The 14,363-nt window shown below is 39.1% G+C and overlaps 1 protein-coding gene across 2 annotated transcripts in view; it reads left to right on the top strand.

The window, feature by feature from the left end:
* STAMBPL1 (STAM binding protein-like 1) overlaps nt 1-14,363 on the top strand; it is a 98,764-nt gene that overhangs the window by 9,411 nt on the left and 74,990 nt on the right. For both annotated transcript variants that reach the window (XM_011947876.1, XM_011947878.1), the window contains exon 2: nt 12,577-12,659. In XM_011947876.1, the coding sequence (XP_011803266.1) occupies nt 12,630-12,659 (30 nt within the window). In that variant the 5' untranslated portion in view covers nt 12,577-12,629. The remainder of the gene's footprint in view (nt 1-12,576; nt 12,660-14,363) is intronic.

Below are 14,363 nucleotides of genomic sequence, written 5' to 3'. Positions count from 1 at the left end.
CTTATTACTTGCTCATGTCACTTGCCCACTTTTACTCAACTCTCTCTTACTGTTATGCAAATGATCCCCATAGTTTAGAGAAAATAGATATTATAGCTGTCAGTGGTGCAAACTTTCTTGTTCTTTTACTTGTTGAAAGGTTTTTAAAAGTACTATTCAAGCATTTACAAAATATTTTACTTTAAAATAATTTTAGACTTTCAAAAGATTTTGGAAATGGTACACAAAGCTTTTATACAACCTTTACCCATATTCCTCAAATATTAACACCTGCAAAACCACAGTAGTTGTCAAAACCAGTAAATTAACACTGATACAGTACTATTGTCTAATCTGCAGATCTTATTCAAATTTCACCGAAGTCCTTCTGGGCAAGGATTCTATCGGGGATCATGCATTGAATTCATTTGTTATGCCTCCTTAGTCTCTTTTAATCTGCAACAGTTCCTAAGTCTTTCTGTCTTTCGTGATCTTGACACTTTTTAAGAGCGCTGACTGATTGTTTCATAGAAAATACCTTGATTTGGGTTTATTTGATGTTTCATCATGAGTATGTAATCAAGAGAGTGACCTAGTCTGATGGTGGTCAAAAATAACTTGCCTGAAAAAGAGATGCTTAAGCTAACACTGGAAAGATGGGTAGAAAGTGGAAGTGTGAACTGAGGATGGAGTGCCTTTGCATTGACTTTGCATAGTGCATCTCAGCAACTGAAAGAAGCCAGTGGAGGAGGTGGTGTGAAAGAAGGCTCTAAGGAGGCAGTCTGGTCAGACCCAGCTTTGTGGGACTCATTAAGGATATAGGATATTAACAGCAATAGAACATCATTCAAGTACTTTAAGCAAAGGAATGGCAATATCTGAATCAGATTTTTTAAAGATCACCACAGGTAGATTCTTCACCAGGTAGAGTTAATCGAAGGGGAGCAAGACAGAAACAAATACAACAATTAGAAGGCAATTCTAGCAGTGCAGGCAGAGAAAAAGGTGGGGTGTACATTAAAGAGCCTCCCCGCAAAGATGGTGAAAACCTGAAGTTTTGAGAGATGCTTTGGAGGGCAAATCTGAGTCTGCACATGCAGATGGTAGATTGGATGTGGGGTTAAGGGAAAGGGTAGGTGCAGGATTGCTAATATCAGAGTTTGCCAGATTTTGTGTAAGTGACTTGATGTTGGTACCATCCATGGAGATGAAAGAGACAATTCTTCGCCTTCTGATAGTGAAGTCAGAAGCATCACCATCTCCAATTCTTTTAGATGTCAACATTTACAATATCTTTGCTTATTTATGCTTCTGTATCTCGTTACGGCCACTTAGCTTCCAAGTTATGTGGTTTTTCCTCAGAATCTTCCCCAATAACTGTTTGTCCTTCTCCATTTCTTTCATTGCTCTTCAGTTTGGACAAGGGTTTCCTCATTCCAGTGTTGCGTACTTGCTTCCTCTCTGGGCTACCAATTCCTCTCTTCTCTGTGACTTTATCCATCGCTTCCAGAGTATTTGCATTTAATAATTATGTACTAAGTGCCTCGTTCGGCCAGATCACCTTGTTGGGAAGAGTTGGGAATTAAGTTAAGTATATTTTAGATAACTGGAGTCAATTCCCAGTTATAATTGAGGCAGAAGGAAAAGGCCATTCTGCCTAGCAGTCAAGAAAGGTCCATATTCTTCTTTCACTCCTTACATAAAAATAAATTCCACACGGATCAAATATATTTATCCAAAAATGGCCAACCACAGAAGTACCAGAAGAAAAGATTGGTAGACATATTTATTTGAAGACCTTTTAAAGAATGTTGAGAAACCTAGATACCATAAAGAAAATAGGTCCACTTGAAAGCTTAAATTTTAAAAATTCTATGTAAAAATTAAACAACTTTCAAGCAAGAATGTCAACTGAACTAATAATTATAGAAGGAATAATGGAAATAGAAAAATAGCCACTTTCAAACACCACAATAATTGTCTCGGGGAAAAAAATCTTTGGATGCTAAAATTAGTGGGCAATGGTATATTTGCATAGTCTCCCTACAAGATACTTTTCAATTGTAAAGAGAAAAATAGTATTGGGGAGAACCTGACTGATATAACTTAAACAAATATCAAGATTATCATTAATAGTTGAACAAATCAATAACATATGTCTCCTGATACATTATGAAGGATACACTATCACTTACAAGGTATTTTTGCCAAAAAAATGGATAACTCTCATTGTTTTCTGTATTTCATCTTTGTCACAGTTACCACAATCTTTATTAGATAATTGTGTACATAATTGTTGGTTATTTTTACACCTTTCTGCCCCATTCCTGGCCCCTAGCAGAGTGTAAGATCCATAAAAGCACAAAGTAGGGGCTTTATAAGTAACATTGAATAAATGAATGAATGAATAAATTTATTTGGCGCTATCAATATTTATAGGAAAGATCCATCTAGCCTTGGACTGTATTGAATGAAAAATCACAGTTGGGTATCCTGGTAGAAATGGATGGAGGACATTTGAAGGTACAATGCTAAAGCTCAAATTAAGCCGAAGCCACAATTTAAAAAAAAAAAAAAAAGTGTCTTGTAGAATAAAGATGTATCAAGAGAAAAAGATGGAATATTAATATTTGAGATTCAGGCTGAGGGAGGAGAAAGGAAACACCTCCACTTCAGAGAGGCCGAGGCAGGAGTTGATTTTAAATAGGGAATGTTCAGCAGCTCAGGGCCAGGTGCTTTGTGGGGGTTTGTAACTGTTTAATGCAGTGAGTCTCAAGTTTTAGTGTGCATAAAAACATCCTGGGCTGCTTGACAAAAACTAGAGATCACTGGGGCACCCTTCCCAGAAATTTTGATTCAGTGGGGCCTAGAAATCTGTGGGGTTTGTGTGTGTGTCTGTGTGTGTGTGTGTCTGTGTGTGTGGCCAGCACACCTCTCCTTCACCAAGTCATTGTAATGCAAGCAGGTTATCCAGGAACCACTCTCAGAGGGAACATGGCATCAAAATCAGGGGGATGTCAGCTCTAGGGTAGGAAGGTAGGAAGCGAATGAGTGGTGAGCAAATAGAAACAGCAGAAGACCACTTGCTAACAACTTTGCCAGAATAAGGAACTCTTCAAGAAAACTCTTTAAAATGGATTACCAGCAAAAGTTAAGAAGGAAACTGTCTTTTCTGCTTCTGCCTACTGCATTGAAGAGATTGTCCAGTGCACAACCAAACATACGAAGACAGCCTCCATTGGGACATGTTAAGATTCTTATGGTTGGAGAACACTGGAATACAGCCTCCATTGGGACAGTTAAGATTCTTATGGTTGGAGAACACTGGAGAAGCAGTGAATGAGAAGTACTTCAGGATAGCCCTCTTTTGCTTTTGAATAATAGTGCTGGACTCACTTCATTTTGTTAAACTACTGTCCTTAAGAAAGTTATGAAAATTAAATAAAATGGATTAATAATGCCCAAGGACTAACTCCATTTCTGAGCTTTCAGGCAACTGGCAGGCAGGAAAATGATGCTATTTAAAACATTTATTTGTGACTCATACTTCATTGAACTAAGTATTTTTTGGATAGTATTTTCTTAAAAGCAAATTGCAGTAAAAAAGGAAGTACATTAAAATGTACATTAAAGTTTAGTGCCTTATGGGTAGCTTACCTTTAGAAATGCATTGTTTCCAGGAATTTTAAGTATTTTAACAGGAAGAGAGCACAGTTAGCAAGTTCATATGAATTTATGGTGAAAAAATATCTGTGTACAAATGTGAATCTCTCTCCAGCACCTCAAATTCGTTTGCCAAGTGTTTTGTAATGCAAATATTAATTGAATCATCACATTTAGAAAAGAATCTAAAATGAGTACATTGATGAGCATGTGAAATGCCTTTCATATACCACAAAAATGTAGAATTTATTTTAAAAACCAGCAAATATTTTGAATTGAACTGTATCTAGATAGAATAATTTTGGATTTGAATTTCTTAACTATATATACCATGTAGTTAGTCCACAGACACTAAATCATTCTGCCGATAAAAAAAAGTGAAGGGGGCTGGGCACGGTGGCTCATGCCTGTAATCCCAGCAATTTGGGAGGCTGAGGCGGGTCGATCACCTGAGGTCAGGAGTTCAAGACCAGCCTGGCCAACATAGTGAAACCCCCGTCTCTACCAAAAATACGAAATTAGCCAGGCATGGTAGCCCATGCCTGTAATCCCAGCTACCTGGGAAGCTGAAAGAGGGGAGTCGCTTGAACTTAGGAAGTGGAGGTTGCAGTGAGCTGAGATTGCACCATTGCTCTCCAGCCTGGGCAACAAGAGTGAAACTCCCTCTCCAGAAAAAAAAAAAAAAAGTTGAAGGGAATGAATTTCCTTTTATTTCTTTGGCAGGGAGGAGATTATGAATCAGATATTTGTAATGCTGAACTGAAATCTTCATTTCCACAGTAAATTTTGTCATTCTTGTCCAAGGCCCAAGGATGTGACCTTCTCTCGGATTTTCCCAGTTACTGTGAGAGGCCAGTCGTTAGTGTTGCTGTGTGACTGTGAGTATGAGCTCTGGACCCCTGTGCATCTGGAGTCCCTGCTCTGTCATTTGCTTGAGTTACTTATCACTTCTAGGCTTTAGTTTTCTTATCTGTAAAATGGAAATCATGGTCGTAATCATTTGTTGAGTGTTTACTGTCACCAAGCATTGTGCTATATGTTTTACAAGCATTATCTCACTTCACCTTCTCAGTACCTCTATTCATTAGATACAATTATCAGCCTCCTTTGCAGTTTGGGAAGCTGCAATTCTGCAATTAGTGGTTCCTGGAGCCAGAATTTGAATTCACATGTCCTAACCCTGGAGACTACGTGTCTAATCCCAAGGCTCAACTGCCTCCTATTGGAAAAGGCTAACTGAGATCATGTGCGTTCATGCATCCATTAGCCAGGGAAGGAAAGCATTCTGTTAATGGTACCTGTTGTTATTATATAGCCTCGTTTTTTGTTTGTTTGTTTGTTTTTGCTATCTTTTTCTATTGAAGGAGACATAGTACCTCACCTGCTCAGAATTCAGCTCACTCTTACCTAGAAGACAGTCTAGGAAAAAAACAAGTAAGATAAAAGGCTTTTTGAGCAGCAAAATTAGAAATCATGTAGCACATTCACTGTAACCAGCAGGTGGTTCACACAGAAGATCTCTCCTGATGCACACCCAGTCTACACTTTAATTCATAAATAGTCTCAAATAATTTTATCAGTGAGAGAAAATAGATTAAAGGAGGAAAAAGACCGAAGTCAAGAAGTTTAGTAAATAAGTTGCCTCTTAATTGATTTTTTTCTAAATGAATGACAGATTAAATGGAGCAAATTAGAAATGGAGGGAAGCATTGTTATTGGCAGGTACATTGAAATAAAATGTTGAATTATCAAGAAAAGGTTAATGTTTCTATATTAAGTTAAGGAGTAAATAATATATCTTAGAACTGTTTCCCTTCAAAAATATTTAAATCTCACAATATTTTATTATTATTGTTTACTATTTTACTATTCAGAATCACCTCTTTTGTCATGGGATTCATATAGCTAAAGATTTTCTTGTATTTCTAGAGGAATCCTATACTAATTAGGGAGCATATTACAGAATCCTAAGTGTCTTATGTAATGGCATTTTAAATCGTATATAATAACACTTTAGAAGAGAACGTTTGCAGGGTAAGATCAGCAGCCCAGCCATGTGAGCAAGGAGCCCGGCTCATTCCACCCTTGGGCTCCGCCATCCTCCAGACGCTGGCTGTCCTTGGGCTTGACCCTTCTAGGTTGCAAAATGGCTGCTGCCTTTAAGACTTATGTGAAGTCACATGTTCAGCTGATGAAAAGGCCTATATTCCCTAGGATGTCTCTTTGCATTAGAGATGGAAATTTCTCACAGAATCCTCCCAACAGATTTCCCCTCAGGTCTCATTGTCTGATATTTGGTCGCCTGCCAACCAGCCAAGTCCTGACTACAAGGCAGACTGAGAAAGTGACTATCTCTAGTGGGACTGGGCCCTGCTGGCGAGGAAGAAGTAGTGGTGGCTAGGGGAATAGATAACTGTTGTCAAAAGCTCATTGCAAAGAAACAAGTAGTTACACATCAACCAACCATCTGATATCTGTAATAGAAGTCAACTTTTAGCAGAGGTCATTAACCTCACCTTTCCAACATTTTCTGCGAGAAAGAACTGATTTTCTTTGAGTTTCTTCCTGCAAGCTGGGAACTATAATGGAACTTTTATATATTACCTCATTTAAGCTTTAGTTAAATTCTTCTGGAAAGCTGTTGTTAGCCCTATTTAATAGATGAAGCTAAGGTGCACAGAAAGGTTAAATAAGCTGCTATAACTCTCCCGACTAGTGATAGAAACTGGATCCTCCTAAAGTAGTATATAGTCCCCAAACCTGAGCTCTTCATGCTAAGGGCACCGAACCACTTCATCTTGGTGGCTGGATAAAAAGTTTGTATTACGCTATGCAAAATAATTATTTTATGGCCCAGTGTGTGACTTGCTTGCACTCAGAGTAGCCTAGATCTACCTCCAAGTCATTTAACACATACATCAGGAGTGGTTTATTTAATCATCTTTCCTGTAACAACTGCATTCTTGCTCATTGATCTGATAGAAACCATTCTGTTGTGACTGGTATATTTAATGTGGAATATACCTCTAAAAATAACAGACCTGGCACCTTGTAAATGATCATATATCGTACTTATAATTATGGGGAAAAAATCCAATAAAAGCTATTTCTAATATTATGATCATTTCATTTTTATCTTATCAATATTTTAGTACAGATAATGTATCATCTAGGTCACAGCATATTGCTGATTGCAGATATTACAGAAGATAAGTGTGAAAACAAATCAATGTAATCTTTGCTTTTGACGTCTGAATTTTTAAAATCCTTCAAAAGGGAAATGAAGGGTGGGCCTAGATTTATTTATTTTTCCTGAAGTAGGGCTCAATCTGTAAGACTGTGACTCAGGAGATCCTTCTTTGTGTCTCTGTCATTTAGAACTGGGAATGACCCTTTACCTCCCTTTATCTAAATTAGATGAGGTCATTGAAGCCTATAGGCTCAGTTATAATAATTTTCTTTATCTATCTCCAACTGAGTAAATTGCACCATATTCTTCCTGGAAAACATGACCACTAACCCAGTGGCTGTTGGTTTGGCCAATTAGAAATGAGACTCCAGGAGGAGGTATAAGGTACTCTGTCCTCTCTTAACTGCCAGTGGGCCACATCTCCTTATCCAGGTCACTAGGGCACTCAAGTCAAAAGAAGTGCCTGGGGGAAAATGGCATGTTTGGGTAATGGTCTCGCTGGCTCTTTACTGTATGCTGAGTCTCTTAGGAGACCGTTCGCTGCCTGATAGTCACCTCCTTTCTGAATTCTGGAAAATATTTCTCTGTGGATGAAAATGGGTCAGGATTCTGAACTTTGCCACACACACACATACACACACACACCCTATTTTAAGAAAAAAGAAAAAGGAAGGAAGGAAGAAGTTAAGGAAATTAAGGCTGAAAAAAATCACAAAATAAGCACCATGCTAGGTCAGATATTTTCCTCTGTTCATTCTTGCATTGTTTGCTGCTAGTTTTAGAGGGCAGAATTGTTGAGACTCTTCCATGTTTCCGTGGGGGACTTCAGACTTGGAGACATTGCAGGGACACAAAAACCAAGAGGATTTTGCTATGGTTATATAGAGAGTAAACTGTTACAAGCTCAGAGCTGTGAAATATCAATTTGGAGAGGATACCCGCCCCCTCCCGGGCCACTCATGAATGAGAACGCATTTTTGCCACATCCCCTCTGGGCACAGTCGACTACTCAGTTGGTTCTGGGAGCTACTTGTTAGCTGAATCTTTGGGACAGGAGTTGGCCTCCACGTGCTCACTGTGAATATGTAGGATTCTGACATCGTGATTCCCCTCATTCTTGTGAGTCAGGATTAACAGAAATCAGACACTCCCCTTTTCCTCTATAAAAGGACAGACTAAAGAAAAAAAATGATGATGTCTTTGGAGGTTATGGTCAGGAAAAGGGGCTAGCAATAAAAGCAAGAAGGCAAGAGATCTGAAGCAAGAACTCTCAAGCGATATCTTACAGGTTAAATAGATCACAAGGCTGCAGTTCAGATCCTCAGTTGTTACCAAGCCACAAGAATGTGAAGCAGAGGTTAGGGAGTAGGCTGAGATTAAAACAGGCATTTCTGATTAATGTTTTCCGTTAGTTCTAAGCCACGCTGAAAGCAGTAAAGTGGGGCCGTGACAAGCCCCCTGGCGAATAAGGAAAGTAAACCTTGGAGGGGGTTTGGTAAAGGATATTTAGCAGGCAAATGATAGAGCCTAGACTCACACCCAGGCTTATCTCACTCCAAAGGCTGTTTGCACCATGTGCTTTCTAGCACTTTGGACCTCCACTTTGGAGGGGGAATTTGTTTTATTCTTGCATGATACTGAATACTTCCCATTAGTTAGCATCTGTGGATCTCAAGTACTATGAGGTGAAGTACCTCTTACTGTACCCTCAGTTCAAATTTTCTAATTGTTTTAGTAAGACCACAGTAGCACAAATGGAAAGTGGTACTTGCCATGAATGTTTCCTGTTTTAGATTCTCCTGGCCCACTTTATTTCTGATTAGATTGAGGTAGCATGGTGAGTTTTTATTTTGTTTATTTCTTTACATTGTTAATCTAGAGCCATGGTTTTCAAGCTTTATTGGTCTTGGAACCCCTTTACACTCTTAAGTACTAAGGACACTAAAAGACTTTGTTTATGTGAGTCATATCTATTTATATTTACTGTATTAAAAATCAAAACAGACATTTATAAGAGTATGCAAGTAAGCATTCCATTAACTCTTGTACCCTCTGGAAATCTCCACTATACAACTGTGAAAGATTTATATTTAAAAAGTCAAATAGGCCAGGCGCGGTGGCTCAAGCCTGTAATCCCAGCACTTTGGGAGGCCGAGACGGGCGGATCACGAGGTCAGGAGATCGAGACCATCCTGGCTAATACGGTGAAACCCCATCTCTACTAAAAAAAAAAATACAAAAAACTAGCCAGGCGAGGTGGCGGGCGCCTGTAGTCCCGGCTACTCCGGAGGCTGAGGCAGGAGAATGGCATAAACCCGGGAGGCGGAGCTTGCAGTGAGCTGAGATCCGGCCACTGCACTCCAGCTCGGGCGACAGAGCAAGACTCCTGTCTCAAAAAAAAAAAAAAAAAAGTCAAATAATGTTTTAGTAATATTATGAAAGTAGTATTGATCTCACAGACTCCCTGACAGGATTGTGGGGAACCTCGACCATATTTTGAAAGCCACTGAACTAGAAAACATACCTGTGTATGTTGATATTGGCAATTGTTTATAATGCAACTGTAAGTGCCAGGACTGGGGTCAAAAAATAAAGGAATTAAGGCAAGACCATCAGGTAATAAATGGCTTAAAAAATAGTTACTGACCAGTCTGTAAACTTCTTTCATCTTGGATTTGAGGGGAGTTGGCTTCTATTTCTGAATTTTGAATATATTCATATGTGGGAGTGAATAGTTTTTATCTATAGTAATTTAATAAACTCTGATGTTTAAAATATGTTTAAACATTTCATACGTATGGAAGCTCATTACGGAGATGTTTATTTCATTGTTTCTGCTCACACTTACCATTGTTTTTTGGTCACCCAGCCCTGAATCCACCTCTACTCTCTTGGCATATCCCACTGCCTCCTACAGGAGGATAAAATGCTAGATATTTACGTCTTCGGCCATCTTTTCAGCCAGGCTGCAGGCATGGGACCCAGACTCTGCCAGTCAGACACCTGCATCTCATGCTTTGAAATAGAAACTAGAGACATAGAGAAGTACATGGCAGCTGCACATTATTCCCAGGGCAGCAGCTAGTTGCTGGAGTTGCTGGTTGGTAGTAGAAGCTGTAGAATCCCCTGTTCTTCAAGTGATAGAGATAGCAGAGGTGTTTTCACCAGACCAATGCTGCTGTGTAGTCTGGGGCAGTGTTCTTGGATATGTAGCTTCCAAACCTGATTTCTCTGGCCCTCCTAGAAGTTTGTGTTTCTTCGTTATCCTTCTGTGAATTCAAGAGTCAGACCTTTGCCTGCAACTAAGAATCCTGCTTAATTCATTCTGAAATGCAGTGTCTGTCAAAGTATTGTTTGGAAACCTCATGTGTTGGAATCACTGGGCCATATCTGACAATACCTACTTGAGGGCTTAAAACCGATGGATTCAGAATCCTTAGAGTGGGTCTTAGGAAACTGTATTTTAAACAGATCTCAGGGTTATGTGATTTTAGATGCAGTAAAGTTTAAAAGCCCCTATCCTAGTATTTTCAACTTTTTAAAGTCTATGCTCTCTCTTTATGAATCTGAGCAATCATCAAAAGAATAATTCTACTCTTTTTTATTTATATTTTATTTTATTTTTGAGCCAGAGTCTTGCTCTGTCACCCAGGCTGGAGTGCAGTGGCGTGATCTCGGCTCACTGCATCCTCTGCCCCATGGATTCAAGCAATTCTCCTGCCTCAGCCTCCCTAGTAGCTGGGATTACAGGTGTGCACTACTACACCTGGCTAATTTTTGTATTTTCAGTACAGACGGAGTTACACCATGTTGCCCAGGCTGGTCTTGAACTCCTGACCTCAGGTGAACTGCCTGCCTCGACCTCGCAAAGTGCTGGGATTACAGGTGTGAATCACTGTGTCTGGCCAGTTCTACTCTTTTATAAGGTCCTAATAAATGACTTACTAGTGTTTCCTTGTTCCCCTCCCTCCCCGGCTTCACATTCCCCATAAACCTTTGCTCTGTCTTTTTAATTCTTTTAACGTCTTTTCCTGATTTACTTCTTCTCACTGAGAAGTTTTAATTCCTCAGTTGGTATTGCCTACATTCAGTGGTGCCAAAATTGTTAACTCGACTTCTAAACTGCACTGTGATGAACCATGTTTTCTCTTTCTTGGGCATTTTTGTAGCCTGCAGGCTTAGAGTTCAGTGTTTACCCCAGGGATTACTGGAGACAGTGGAGGAGAAAGACTGGAATACAAGAGTAATTTTTCTTGAAGGGTTCCTCCACCATGGATTTAGGCCAGAAAATAGCATTGGAGGTGTTGATTGATCTACTTCTGAGATTTCTAGAATCACTGAATATTATAACTGAAAATAATCCATCTTAACCCCTTGTTTCCTAAATGAGGAAGTCAGGAGATGATCCATGTTCAAAGTCATCTAAGTGATGAGTGGGGTATAAAGGACAAAATAAATTTAGAAGTGGAAAGTGGTGAGGCAGAGCTTGACCTAAACGAGCATAAAAAGGGTGGGAATTACTAACATTTATTGAATTAATATTTGAACTTAGGTACATTCACTTGACTTCTCTGAGCCTCAGTTGTCTCAACTATAAAATAAAGATTCTAATAATAGCTAACATTGATAAAATATTGACTATATGCTGGGAACTATTGATACTCTAAGGACTTTATGTGCTAACTCATTTGATCCTAGCACAACCATGTGATGTAGGAATCACTGTTTCACCGATTTTGTAGATGCGCAGACAGTCTACATAACTTCCCTACAGTCACACAGCTAAGCGTATTTGTTTTCTATTGCTGCTTTACAAATTTTTATGAAATTAATGGCTTAAATATACATGTATTATCTTGCTGCTTTTTGGGTCATGAGTCTAGGCACAGCTTATCTAGGTCCCCTGCTCATGGTCTCACAAGGCAGCAGCTGACTTGTTGAGATGGGCTAGAGTCTCATCAGAGGCTTGGAGTCATGTTCCAAGCTTGTGTGGTCATTGGCAGAATTAATTTCCTTGCAGCTTTAGAACTTGTGGTGGCTGAGTCTTTAAGGCCAACAGGAGAGAATCTACTTCTTTTAGAGGTCTTACCTGATTAGAACCAGACCACTCAGGATAATTTTTCTTTTAATTAACTTAACATTATTAGGGGGGACTCATATATTTACAATATCTCTTCATCTTTGCCATATGATTCAACATAATCATGGGAATAATATTACATGACCTTTGCTATCTTCTGTTGGTTAGAAGCCAATTACGGGTCTTAACCACACTCAAGCAGAGAGGATTATACAAACTGACAGATATCAAGAGGCAGGAATCACAGAGCTATCTTAGAATTTTGCCTGTCATAGTTCTAAGGTTGAGTTTAACAGTCCATACTCATAATCAATATGATCTTCTTTATTCCTTTGAAGAAAGCGAACCTACTTTATAACTTTGCATAGAGTTCTAAGTAAGATATCCCCCAGAAGATTCATACCGGGTGCCAGTCAAATGTTAATTATTTTCACACTTTCACTTTCAAAGGTCAGCTTCGAGAAACCATAATCACTTGCAGTTTTATATTTTCAGGAAGAGATTTCCCACAGTCTCTCTGAACACTCTGAACTTATAACTTAAGGTTATATAAGTTATTTCCATTTGTTCCTGTTTGTCTGAGGCAGAGATAACCCTGGGACTTGGGATTTCAAACTTGGGTCTCAAAAAATAACTTTAGTTCTGCTTCTTGTTTTTGAAACAGATGAAGTGATTGAGAAGAAACAGTGAACATCCTCATTTCACAGATAAGACAGCATGGATCAGCCTTTTACTGTGAATTCTCTGGTAGGTCGCACCAGCTGATATCTAACATTTGGTTGGAAAGCCCAAAAAGAAGAACAGAAACATACAAATGTGAAATGAGTCACAATTACTTTAAGAAGTTTAGCACTTGTAGTTTTTCATCCATCTGTGTGGTTGTCTCCTTTGAGGAAGTGACTAATAAAGCTATCTTTGTAAGACTTAAAAATACTTTTTATTTTCCACAAAAGTCTAAAATTTTAGTTTATCTAGCTAGATTCCAGGAGTGTAGTCCTTTGGCAAAACACCAGAGAGAAGAATTTCAGAGTTGATATCTGAGGAGCTACTTAAAACTCTTTGTGTTTCAGCTTCTTTATATAGATAAAAATTGGAGGCTCACCTTGTGTGGCGTTAGCTGAGAAAAACATACATAACACCTAGGTATTGCTTTGGATCCTTGTGTAAATGTCTTTGTACTTGAAGCTCTTGTTCTCACTTTTCCCCTCACTGCCCAGCACTGTGCACACTTTCTCTAGCTACATCACATGGGCTTATTCTGTGTCCTAGATCAGTCTCTGAGTGTGAATATAGACACATTATGTAATCTCCATGGCCCTAATTTTGTACTTTTTGCCCAATGACAATTGGAAACAATATTTTTTGATGCTCCTAGCCTACCAGGATGGTACAATAAATGGAAACTGTCATTCCCATTTTCCTCCTCCCGATGACTCTTCCCAACCACTCACAGCGACCTTGTACCAGTAGCCCCATGGGCTGCAGTATACTAAATACCCTGTACACACAGAGACTAGCACCAGGACATAAAGAAAGAGAGGGCCTGGTTCTTGTACTGAAATAGGTTCTGACCTGATGTTTTTTTCTTGACCAAGAAAGTCCTGCACAGAGCTTAGTTGTCTTCAGAGTATGTTTGGAAAGTAGACAGTTGCAGAAATGTTTTCATTTTCTGTCCCCATGTTGTTGTTCCACTATGGTTAATAAAGACTGACCCATTTCCACCTCTTCAGAGGAAGGAGTCATCCTTATGAGATGTCTTCTGTGTTTTTCTAGAACATTATATAACAATAATTAAAATTTTTATTGTATATGTCACTGTGAAAATGAACACAAAGTCTTTGTATCTGGAAAATTTGTGTTTTCATCCAAGAAGCTTGCATGCAAATGAAATATTATAGATTGGCCGAGTGTGGTGGCTCACACCTGTAATCCCAGCACTTTGGGAGGCCACGGCGGGCAGATCACAAGGTCAGGAGATTGAGACCATCCTGGTAACACCGTGAAACCCTGTCTCTATTAAAAATACAAAAAATTAGCTGGGTGTGGTGGCGGGCGCCTATAGTCCCAGCTCCTTGGGAGGCTGAGGCAGGAGAATGGGGTGAACCCGGGAAGTGGAGGTTGCAGGAGCTGAGATTGCGCCACTGCACTTCTAGCCTGGGTGACAGAGTGAGACTCTGTCTCAAAAAAAAAAAAAAAAAAAAATACTATAGATTGATGAAGACTTTAGGTTATTTTCTAGCTTATCTTTGAAATCAATTTTAAATTTGGGAAGGATAGGACCATTTAGAAGAGGAAAATCAATCTAATTTTCATTTTCAGGGAAAAAACTAATTATAATCTCTTGTTGCTTCCTTCTCTCACTTCTTTCTCTCTTTTATTTGATATACTTATTATCACATATGTGGCAGGGAAGATGCTACAGGGAACAGAGATAAATGGAAAGTGATCCCT

This window comes from Colobus angolensis, unplaced genomic scaffold, assembly GCF_000951035.1.
Source record: "Colobus angolensis palliatus isolate OR3802 unplaced genomic scaffold, Cang.pa_1.0 Scaffold270, whole genome shotgun sequence".
NCBI lineage: Eukaryota > Metazoa > Chordata > Mammalia > Primates > Cercopithecidae > Colobus > Colobus angolensis.
Note: the sequence above shows the minus strand (reverse complement) of the source record. Positions and strands in the feature narration are given on the sequence as shown.